The 12,957-nt window shown below is 34.7% G+C and overlaps 1 protein-coding gene across 4 annotated transcripts in view; it reads left to right on the forward strand.

Moving 5' to 3' along the window:
* Nucleotides 1–12,957, forward strand: part of LOC114328070 (uncharacterized) — an 865,859-nt gene that overhangs the window by 809,010 nt on the left and 43,892 nt on the right. For all 4 annotated transcript variants that reach the window (XM_050656308.1, XM_050656306.1, XM_050656309.1 and 1 more), the window contains exons 7-8: nucleotides 1,734–2,002; nucleotides 2,878–3,188. In XM_050656308.1, the coding sequence (XP_050512265.1) occupies nucleotides 1,734–2,002; nucleotides 2,878–3,188 (580 nt within the window). The remainder of the gene's footprint in view (nucleotides 1–1,733; nucleotides 2,003–2,877; nucleotides 3,189–12,957) is intronic.

The raw sequence follows: 12,957 nt of genomic DNA on the forward strand, positions 1-12,957 counted from the left end.
CGATACGATACTTCATTGGCATAACCAATACAATACTCAATACTTAAATAGTGTCGATATTGTATCGTATAGTGAAGCTATACGCTTTCCATGGATCGTGATGAGTTTGCGATGAGCTAGTTGCCTGTGAATATATTTTCAACGAACTGTATGCGAGCAGTTCGCAAACAGTTCGGCTTGCACATGTGTACCCAGCTATTTAGTTTACCGAACAAACGTTTGACAACAATGCGAAAACTGTTCGGTATCAGAGAGATAACGCAAATTCGGGGAAATGTTTTCCAGCGTTCTTTTTAATAGAAAATGTTCACATATTATTAAATATAATCCAGAGCTTCGGAATCTTGGAAAATATTCAGAGGACTCAAAAGAAAAAAGTAAACTAAGAAGTATCCTAGAAAATTGAAGACATACCATTAAAAACTGTTAAAGATATAACCTCCTTTTGCTCTGGAAAATCTTGAAAGCTGTAACTAGAAACGGGAGGGTTTTTGCATGTCAACAGCACTTAGTTTTTTAGTATATTTTGGGTAATCCGTACATCAACATGAAGAAAAAAGCATACACAATGATCACATAAAAAACTGTGATCAGATGACAGAATCTTGTCCCAGGATTTGTTCCACACTACCGAAGTTTCCAACCGGATTAAAACCGGCGAATAACTTCCTAAACAGTAGGCAGAAACATATATAACATTGGAGTTTTCTAGGGAAATATTTACCAGAGTGGTTTACCATTGTCTTTTGGTTTGCATTTTAGCCGATCCTCTGGACACAGACGCTGTTTGTAGCCGTCCACTCTGGGTCAGATGGTGAGTGCCAGTTTTGGTGCACCCCGGGTATTTCATTTCCCCGACACTACCCATATGTGGGAGGCGTTCCCCTATTCATTAGCTAGTAAGAATATCTGAAGACAGAGATGAGTTTGCAATTGTAGTAGCCAACCTCCATTGAATCGAGCGACTTAAAAAAAGATATATAACTTAATACCAATGAAGGGAGAGAAGCGAGACAAATGAAAACGTCTTACTGATATTTGATCAAGGAATCCTGGGAAGGTTATTAGGTGGCACTTGTGAAAGCGGTATTTGGAGAAAGGGGTACAACTATGAGATATACACCATAAATACAAATAGATATCAGGTGGTGAAGACGTGATACCGCTCATAAAAATAGGAAGACTAAGATGAACAGGAGACCCAGAAAGGTCATGGCAGAAAAACCAGGTCCTAGACGAATCCTTATGTCACAGCTGGTATTATAAGAAGAATCTGTTGTATTATAGTCATGTTTCGTTTATGGCCATCAGAGTAGATTTCACCTTTGTAGCTATCCACGGGTAGTAGGAAATATCAAGAGACATTCTTCGACCTTTCTGTTTATAAATTTGTATCTACCGATCTCTGACGATGCAGAGATGCAAGAGTCCATTGACACCAATTCATATACAGAGGGTTTAACGAATGGTGCTCTTAGCTAATAGCTATCGACAATCACTTCATCTTTCCTCATTAGAGGTCGCTAAATGCATACTTTGGTATATTATTTCACTATAATTTCCATACCAGTCTGGGGTTTTATATTCAGTTCAGTCTTCTCACAAGTCTCTCTGATGATGGGTAGACCCTGAAAAATGTATAAGAGAATGACGAGGGACTCGAATTGAATCGAAACACAAACGCCTTTATATATTATAGTATATATTTTAATGAATATTTTATTATTTTTCAGAAACTCTACCGCCGCCACCAACGACGTCGATAGCCAGCGTCGTGCCGCAACCGCCTCCGGTAACAATGCCTAGCGTTCCGATGGCGGTATCGATGCCGCAACCGGCAGCTGCTCCGGTTGCTCATCATCCGCCAGCACTCGATTCTTCAAGCATTATTCCTGGTGGACATGCGATGAGAACAGAGAGTCCAGCGGTTGCCACCTCTGCTAATGTTGCCGTTGCCCCGTCTCCGAGTCAGTACCATCATCCCGCGTCGTATCAGCACCAGGTAAGTTCCACAGATCTTTTGTATCTCGAATACAGCGTTTCATAATTTGTCATCTTTGTCTATCATTGACGTTTATAGACGTTTTTTATACTCTTATTTTTGTATTGTGAGATATATCTTTGGCCCACTTATTTTGTTTATATATCCAGCACATCTATTGCTCTTGGTCACTCTTAGGTTGATTTCAGTTTCTTCCTTAGTTGTCTCGTCAATAAGAGTAGCAAAGTACCTACATATATATTCGTTCACCTTCTCGAATTTTACAACTGATCCATCCTTCATTTCTAATTTAAGGGAGTTCCTGGTGTTTATTTCGTTTTTGCTCGAGATTTCCGTGTAGGCTTAGATTTATTGATAAGTATTAACTTTTAGTCATATTTTAGAGTTTTCCCGAATCAGCCTTTTGTCAGTTTTTTTCTTTCTTGCAATAAGAACCGACGCTAAGGATTTTTGCTCTTTGTAGAAAAAAGTACCGGATCTATTTATTCCACCCTCCCTTACAATTTTTTCTGGAACTATATTGAATATTTAGACAACGGGTCTCCTTGGCGAACACTTTTTTCACTTGGAATTCTTCTGAGGCTATACTTGAATTTCACGGCACAAATGATTTTTCTAATTGTCATTTTTACCAATCTTACTATCTTTTCTGGTACTTAGGATTCATTTAGTGTTTCTATTAATTTTTTTCTGTCTATCTTATGGTAGGCGGCTTTGTAATCATTTAAAAGTACTTGTGCTGAAATATTGTGTTCATAGAAGCTGGTCAGGATTTGTTTTAACATAAATACTGTTAGAGTACAAGGTCCAAAAATGAACTGTTCCTTTATAAATGTACTATACTATTTCATATTAATATTTCATTTATTTTTCAGCCAACTCCATTGTACACTCCCTATGCAACAACCGCCACAACAGCACCGCCGCCTCACACTGCTTCTCCATACATGTCGACTCCAACACCTATGACAGCAACGGCAGTAGCGCCGACTGCCATGAACGCAGCGACCGCACCTCCTGGGCCACCGCAGGCAGTACCGCCACAGGTGGCGGTCGTTCCGCCACAAGTGGCAGTCGCCAAAGTGACGTTGCCTCCACCTCACATAGAGAGGGAAAAGATGTTGCCGCCTTCACAGCAAAGAGGGCCTAGCCCCATTAGAGAAAATCGGGAGAGGGAAAGCTACAGGTAAGCATTTTGCATATATTATCATAAACTACACTGTATTACTTCACACTTGAAAAACAATCATGCAACGGTCAATTACATATTTTGCTCCAAGAATATACAATCAATTGCCCATAAATTTTAAAAATATCAAAAAAATTTTTGTATAAAAAATTAGTTACTGCTTGGGTAAAAGAAAAAAGGGAGTTGTGTAACAATTTAATAAATTTAAATTATACTAAAAGAAAAAAACAGAAATTAGATTAGAAACTGTAAAAATAAAATAATGATTTGTAAAAAAACAATAAACACAAACCTGTCAATATTAGACAGATTAAGTCAACAATCCGAGGGCAGACATAAATTCTGATCATGTACCAGTTGTAGATGATTTCAAAATCAGAATGAAGAGGGTTACAGGTAAGTCGATGAAGAGGTATGATATTAGAAAACTGAAAGATCCCAATGTTCAGCTGAAGGTGAGTGAAAACCTCAATACAAAGATGCTAAAATGCAGAAATGCAGGAACTATAGATGAAAGTCTAACCATCATACAAGAAACAGTGAGAGAAATAAAAGGACAACACCTGAAGATAGATACAGAGAAACGGAAATCGTGGAAGACCGATGAAATACTCGAGCTCATGGATCAGAGAAAAAAGAACAAAGAAGATCTCAAAGAATATAAAAGAATACATACCATCGTCAGAAGAAAGATAAGAGAAACAAAAAACAGAACAATGTCAAGAAATAGAGGAGTATCAGAGTCGATATGACAATTTCAATGTCCATCGAAAGGTGAAGGAAATAGCTGGAAAGTTTCGAAAACGCAGCAGCGGAAAAATAACAGATGATGAAGGCAATCTTGCCATAACCAAAGAAGATAAAAAGAAAGTATGGGAAGAATACTTGGGAAGAATGGGCTCAAATCTGAGTTTGTACCGTTGCCCAAAAAACCAGGAGCAAAAGTTTGTGAAGACTATAGGGCCATAAGCCTAATGAGCCATCTTCTCAAGCTGTTTTTAAAAGTCATCCATAATAGAATTTACCGAAAATGCGAAGAACAAATTGCGCCCAATCAGTTTGGATTTGTGAACGCCGTTGGTACGAGGGAGGCTTTATTTAGCGTGCAGGTGTTGTTTCAGAAATGTAGAAATGTCAGCTGTGATGCTTTTGCATGCCTGATTGACTACAAAAAGGCTTTCGATAGAGTCCGACATGAACAAATGATGGAAGTGCTGAAGAGGACAGGGATTGACGGAAGAGACCTGAAAATAATAGCTAACCTGTATTGGAATCAATCAGCAGTGCTCCGAATAGATGAAGAATATACAGATCAGGTCAAAATCTTCTCAGGGGAGTGAGACAGGGATGCATAATTTCACCGCTGATATTCAATCTGTACTCACAGCACATTTTTGAAGAGGCTCTAAAAGATATTGATGATACAATACAATATTGATGATACAATAGTGTTTTCCAATACCATAGAAGGGCTACAAAACTTAATGAATAAAATAACTGAAACCAGTAGAACATATGGACTAGATATAAACACCAGCAAAACCAAGCTAATGATCATCAGCAAGCAAAACATAACTGGAGTAAATCTGTATGTGAACCAAAGAGAATTGAACGTGTCTCACAATACAACTATTTGGGAACTATAATAAATGAGTCGTGGGACAATACTCAAGAGATTAAATGTCGCATCGGAAAGGCAAAGAGTGCATTCTTGACTATGAGCTCTGTGTTCAAGAGCCATGAGATCACTCTAAAAACAAAAATAAGGCTCCTTAAATGTTACGTGAACTCAGTGCTTCTATACGGAGTAGAAACGTGGACATTGAAGGCGGAAACTCTATCGAAACTTCAAACTTTTGAGCTATGGTTGTACAGAAGGGTCCTGAAGATACCATGGACAGACAAAGTCACCATTGAAGAAGTACTACGGAGGATGAACACAACTGCAGATTTAGTCAACATCGTGAAGGGCCGTAAGTCAATTCACGAGAAACACAAGATCGAGTCAATACTGTGAGAACGAAAAAAAATCAGATGATCTAATTCCACACAATATACGGTACAATTCCCGAAACGGATTCAGCATACAGGGTAAATCGATAATACTAGGGGTTCGAAAACGTTAATGACTTTCGTACCGTTACACTGTTTCTAGTATTCTTTTTGTCCTTTCTGTATCAGGTCGTGTTTCTGCCGCGTAATGTCATTATTGGCCTGATGACTGTTTTGTAAATTCTGCCTTTCATTTCTTTCTCGATATTTTTATTTCTTCATATTGTTTCATTCAGGCAACCTGCGACTCTGTTTGCTTCATTCACTTGATCTTCCACTTCTGTTTCGAGCATTCCGTAGCTAAATAGTGTGATGCCTAGGGCCTAGATATTTAAACTCCATGACTTGTTCTATTATTATCTGACCCTCCAGCTCTAATTTACATCTTATTAGATCTGCTGTTATAACATTTGCATTGGTCTTTTTTGGGGAGATTAACGTGTTGAATTTTCTAGCGGTTATATTAAATTGGTGCAACATACGTTTTAAATCATCTTCACTTCGAGAGATTAGTATTGCGTCGTCTGCATAGCAGATTATTTTAAGTTCTTTTTCACTCATTTGGTATAGATGTGTATGTAGTAACATGGTTTGGGTATGTAGTAAAATGGTATAATTTATTTACAGTTTGGCCATCTAATCGAGAGGACTGCACTGATCTTTTAGCGTGGGTTTCTCGCTTTTAGCTTTTGTATTTTGTTCTCATAATTTTCTTAAAATCCCGAGATAATCTACTGTTGAAAAATGGTTATTGTCAAACCACCAAATGTTTTTGAATATGTAGGTGTCAACTAACAGACAGCTTAACATCAGTTACTAAATTATCATAAAATAAATTTATTTTCCACCGTGCTAATGTTTTATTAATTTATTATCAAAATCACGAAATACTCCTAAAATTTCGACCGTGGCAATAAAACGTCAAAATAATTATTATTTATGAATGTTTTTATACCTTCACAATTTTTACATGCCATAAAATTGTGTAAACAGAATAAAAAAATATATTAACGGCCATACCGATGGCTTCCACTTAAAATTCGATGGAAATAATCTTCATGCATATTTTAAAATTCAATAAGTAGTTGCATAAATTATAAAGATATAATAAATAATGAAGACGTATGAGAAGAATTAATTATTTTATAGGGCGGCCCAAGAAATAAGTGGTGATATCATATAAGATCAGAAGAACCAGATGTGGGCGTGGTACATAAAAGACAGAAATAAATAGTTTAAGATGTAACTTGACTCAATAAACTATTAGATGGAAGCGATCACAGACCAGCAAGAGCTAGAATAACGATAAACCTACAAAGAGAGAGAGCAAAGATAATCCACAGTTTCAAACGCATAGCTTTGAATCCACCAAAGTAGCCAGAAGCATATTTATATAAAAAATATTGCCGAAGCTTTACAGAGTAATAATCCCAAACCTCTATCGACAATCACAATAAATTAATACAGACTTGGTTAAAAACGCATAACTCAAATTTTGCAGGAAAAATAACATCAAAAGTGAGAAGATCAGCAAGTATACAAAAGCTTAATGGAAATACGACGAAGTATTAGAAATATAAGCTAATAAAAGGTACAAATAAAAGTAAAAACTATTTTTATTTTAACCGAACCGAATTATTACAATAATACATACAAAGAAATTAAGAGATGTGTTTCTTCTACAAAATATTCTGACTGACTACCAAAACAGACTGACTACCAAAAACAGAACTAACACCGCTCTCACATTCATATGTAACATGACACTTTCATGCAATTTTAGGCAAGAGTGTATCGAATTAAATTTTATGATTCTGGGAAGTCGGCAGGCCCTTGAAGACTGCGTATTATTTATTTAAGCAACGGCAACAAAAATAATAATTTATAGTTGACTATTAGATTCCAACACGAAGCCTAAGAGAGAAAGAAGAGGGAAACAAAAAAGAATATAGAAAACTAAATAAAAGAATTTCAGTAAAAATTAGAAAAGATCTAAGATATAATACGAATTTGAATGTAATTCCTCAAACAGTAGAAAAAAACAAAGGTTTAGAGATAATGAAAGAGAACTGATACTGAGAGACAAATATGGAAAGGTAACAACAGATAAACATATAAAACAGGAGATTCTGAAAATAACTAGACATGACAGTTTTATATAGTTGTTCCATTTTATCTTTGCCCATGCGTCATGACTCTTTTTTAAACAAATTAAATCAAAACATAAAGTGAAACGTACGTCGATGTGTATAGTTTATAGTATATATATAGTATACACAATGCATATACAAATCGACGTACGTTTCAATTTATGTTTTGATTTAATTTATGTATTTGAAAAAAAGTCATGACGCTTGGGCAAAAATAAAATGGAACAACTATAAATACCTTTATTCGCTGTGTGCAAGTACTTGGAGGGGATACGAGAAACGATCGTGCGCGAATAGCGGAGAAATCTTGCAACTTTCTTAAATAATTTATATTGTCAATGGAAATTGTCAAATTGACGTATATTTCATACCTACTGTCATTGAAGAAGAAAAATTATATGTTGCTCCACAATATTGATATGATATGCAATTATTATATAAAAGTAAATTTAATTAATTGTATTTTGCTTGCAGTACTGCATTTTAATAATTAATTTTATTTACTACATACAATTGTTTACCTTTTATAATAACATAACCTCAGTCTTACTTTTTCTTCTTATAATTTTTTTTGAGCTATGGCCTTGACAATTATCCAGCAACCAGGACTAATATAATTGGCCAATATAATTAAAAGTGCTAAAAATGTTGCTGAGCTATGAAACCAGGTGTCACTTTTCCGAACTTGCACGGTCCCAATACCAGGGAAAGAACCACAAGACAATTTCCCGACATGAATAAAGACTCTCATAAATCAGGGAGCTGAAGTAATTTTACCTATTAAAGTGTCAAAAGTAAGAGCAGCTTTAAAGGAAATAAAGAATTATTGACCGCCTGGTGATAATTGCGAGGAGGCTTTTGATTCTGTAGAGTTTGAAATAGTACTGGAAGTACTAAAGCAAATCCGAATATATTACAGGTATACCATAGGAGAACATATTTTAATAAAATTGTTCACGGTAGCTCTATATTAGTCAATATTTAAGTACACTCAATGAAACGATATTGTGCATCATTATAGACCGAGAAAGATTAAATCATGAGGTTTGCGAATGACATTGTATTAATTGCAAGACACAATTTCTGTCTGAGAGAGCAGGATTAAAAATAAACTTTGAGAAAACTAGAATTAGACAAATCTTGTAATGAACATAAATATAACTATTGACTATAATACCGTACAACAAACAGACACTTACAAAAATATCTGGGACATGAGATCCAAATAAGCAGTCTGGGACACGAGACAACCAAATACATGAAACACAAAAACGAATAGGGCTGACATGGGCAGCATTTGGCAAACTTAGCCACATTCTAGGATGTTCAATCCCCATTTTTCTTAAGTGAAAGGCTTATAACCAATGCGTTTTGCCCTTACACACTTTGGAGTAAAGACACTGGCGCAAAAACCTGCAAGTAAACTCAGAGTTATACAGAAAGCCATGGAACGTGCAATGCTGGGCAACATAAACAGATCAGGTAATGATCAGGCGTTCAAGAAGTCATAAAAGAAACACGAGTGGCAATGGGAAGGGCACTTGGGCTAGAACACAAGCTGAACGGTGTACAAGACGAATCATGGAGTGGAGGTACAGAAACTAAAAGAAGCAGAACAGAGAACATTGGAAGAAACTGACGGAGGCCTGTGTCCAACAGTGTACACGATTTGCTGAATGATGATGATTATTTCATTCATAGGAGATTCTGACCAATAGAAAGCTACAGAAATCTAAATTAAACTGATAACTTTTTTGATAATTGCCCGTCGCGTCGTCAAGCATATTACGTCAGGATGCCCTTCGTTGCTACGAAAAAATACATTCAGTGACATTAATGACGTTTTAAAAATTATAAAAGTGATGACTTTCAACCGTCAAATACATATTTATAACAACTGTGTGTTTAATTGTACTAATTTGTACTTACATAAATAAATTACAATAAAATTTTGGTTTTGAACAGTTTTATTCATGAAATAATCGCAACAAATTGCACTCGATCTCTAAAATTAATATAGAATTTTTGCCCTCGTGACACTTTGACATAATTTCACTCGCCTACGGCTCGTGAAATTAAAACTGTCAAAGTGTCACTCGGAAAAAATTCAATAATTGTAGAGCTCTTGTGCAATTACTACTGATAATATGAGACAAATATTCTTTGATTTGTAATCGATTTATATCAAATTATCCATGTCAAAGTTAACATATTTAAGTAACAAATTCTTCATCGATGTTAACATAATTTCAATTAAGGGCTATGAAGACAAGAATTCGAATGATGTAGAGACAATAAAAATACTCCGCTACTATTAGACGAATTATCGATAATAAAATAAATTACCAGAAAGAATCGAGATAATTTAAATCATCTGGGTATAAATATGAAATGGTGTTGAACCGTGACTCAGGGGTCATTTAAATAATTCCTCAATATAATTAATTATGATAAGATAATGGGTTTTTTTACAAATAAGAAAAATCCTATATTTATTTATAAATAAGATTTATATGTTTATAAAGAGAGTACATTTCCATAAACGTGAACCTTAAAATGATATTTCATTCGAGATATTATAAATGTCATTGATTTTTCATGGTTTGTTTTGTATCATTTGCTGCTGATATTTTGATATACAGTGTGTTAGTTTGAAAAGTTGCCACCCCCTATAATTTGGTCCTTATAGAAAATCTAAAAATATGCAAAAACACGTCAAATTTATTTCTGAGTGCGACATTTTGTAAAAAAGTATTGGGAGTATAATCAGGACGTGCATCAGATCTTTATGATTTCAAACAGGCTTGTGATTAAATTAATCGTGCAACACTATGGAAGGCAATGATCGAGCTCGGCGTACCCAAGAAACTAACTGCGGTAACACAAATGTGTGGAAGTAACTCCTTTGCACAAGTTAGAATAGGGGGGAAAATCAAATGTTTTCTGCGTAAATTCTGGACTGAGACAGGGAGATCCGTTGTCCCCATTGTTGTTTAACCTGGTCTTAGAATATGCCATGCGAAAAATTTATCCAAAACTCAAACCAGACATAACTGCTCGGGGAACAAAAATCATACTCGCCTTTGCCGATGACGTAGATACAGTGGCACAATCAACATCAGAAGTTAAGCCAATATATAAAGGCCAATAGACTCAGATAGGCAGGTCATGTGATACGCAGTAACGCCAATCGCCTTATAAGCAATGTGTTCTGGGAAAGGCCAGATGGAAGAAGGTCTGTAGGACAGCCTAGAAAAAGGTGGAAAGGTGCAGTCAAAGAATATCTGGAGAAAATGGGAGTGAGACAATGGGAATTAGTGGCACAGGACCGATAAACATGGAAGGCAATAGTAAACGCGGCAAAGACTCACGAAGAGTTGTAACGCCATTGATGATGATGATGATGATGATGATGATGATGACATTTTGTAGACCAGTTTTCAACTAAATTACATCAACCCTCTAGCGGGACAAAATTCTTGAATGGAAATGGGGGTTGACTAATACCTCTTTTTAAAGATCCTTCAATTACCTTTTCAAAAATAGCACATACATTTTTTTTCAGTCCTTATTGGAGAAATCTTGGACGCAATATTCAAAAAAAAATTTGGAGTTCTGAACTCGATACTTAATAGTTTTACGGTTTTACTTGATTTTTCCAAAAAACTGAAAATAAATATAATATATGTGGTATTTTTGAAAAGGTACCTAATTGAATGACCTTTCAAAATGGAGGTGAAAGAAGAAGAAGAAGTAATTTTAAAATAAAATCATTGAGGTTTATTCCCGTACTATAAAACATTCCGTGTAACTTTTAGTACATATTATGTATGTTGTTGCTAGTAAAGAGGTTGAAGCTTTATGGATAATTTATGATTAATGATCACTTTTCGTGTCGTTTTATATATAATTTGCATATCTGTATGTTTATGGTATTATTGCTTTGGCTGTTTCCAGATAAGTGATAGTTAAACATTTAATCGATATATAAGCAAATATACTGGGTGATCTCGATTAAAAGACCAGTGCGGTGAATATGAAAGATTTTTTAAAGCGGAACTTTTATACCGGCTTAGTATTAATCTGTCTCTCAGTAAAACGCCGAGAAAAATGGTGACGATCGACAGAGAAACGTAAAATAGATGGTAGGGTCAATTTACTCAGCAAGGGGATTCCGTTATAGAAATGTATAACGGAAATTTGCGCTGACTTTGACGGGTCTGTCAGAAGTAATCAACGCATGCTTTCCAGATACGTTAGCAGGTTGTATTCGGAGCAAACATACTAATTTATTAAAGTTGTTCTGCCACAATAAATTGACAAAATAATTTTATTAACCTTTCGAAGCCCAAATCGGGTTTCGTTCTCAAAATACAAAATACTGCTAACTTAAACAAAAATAATGTTGCTAAGTAAAAAAATTCTTCTAATAATTTATTTATTCTGACTCATTTATATTGGCAATTCAGACGTATATTATATATTTTAAAGTAGAAGACTTTAAAATGATATCGCCAATATTTATGAGTTGCGTTCCTGGGACGACTTTACTAAAAGATAGTTCATTCGATTACATGAGATCAATCCCAACTCAAGAATATCATCACAAAAAAATAATAGCGTGTGATCTGTCTTTAAAAAGACAACCAAATGCAACGATGACAGTAAAATTCTCGCATTAGAGATTCCATAGTAAATCACGTGGGAAAACCAGGAAAAACCTCGTGATACTATCCCGATATCGTAAGTATTTGGTCTTACATTTAATTTACTTTCAAAAACTAATACCAAATTCTGACTTTAATATGTTTAAATTATAAATAATATTAATAATACATAGATATACAATAAGTAATACTAAAATATAAAATTTGTACTAACTCGATATGTTATTAACTTACTAATCGTGGTATTTTCTTTCTATTGACTTCCTCTTTCAGTATGGGTAACCACATCCTACTGCATTCTACCGAGGAATTTGCGACACAATTAGTTTCATTTAGCATAATTAGAGCCGCTTCTTTAATAGAAAGAAAATACCACGATTAGTAAGTCAATAACATATCGAGTTAGTACAAATTTTATATTTTAGTATTACTTATTGTATATCTATGTGTTATTAATATTATTTATAATTTAAACATATTAAAGTCAGAATTTGGTATTAGTTTTTGAAAGTAATTTAAATGTAAGACCAAATACTTACGATGTCGGGATATTATCACGAGGTTTTTTCCTGGTTTTCCCTCGTGATTTACTATGGAATCTCTAACGCGAGAATTTTACTGTCATCGTTGCATTTGGTTGTCTTTTTAAAGACAGATCACATGCTCTGATTTTTTTGTGACGAATATTCTTGAGTTGGGATTGATCTCATGTAATCGAATGAACTATCTTTTAGTAAAGTCGTCCCAGGAACGCAACTCATAAATATTAGCGATATCATTTTAAAGTTTTCTACTTTAAAATGTATAATATACTTCTGAATTGCCAATATAAATGAGTCAGATTAAATAAATTATTAGAAGATTTTTTTTACTTAGCAACAACATTTTTGTTTAATT

This window comes from Diabrotica virgifera, chromosome 7, assembly GCF_917563875.1.
Source record: "Diabrotica virgifera virgifera chromosome 7, PGI_DIABVI_V3a".
NCBI lineage: Eukaryota > Metazoa > Arthropoda > Insecta > Coleoptera > Chrysomelidae > Diabrotica > Diabrotica virgifera.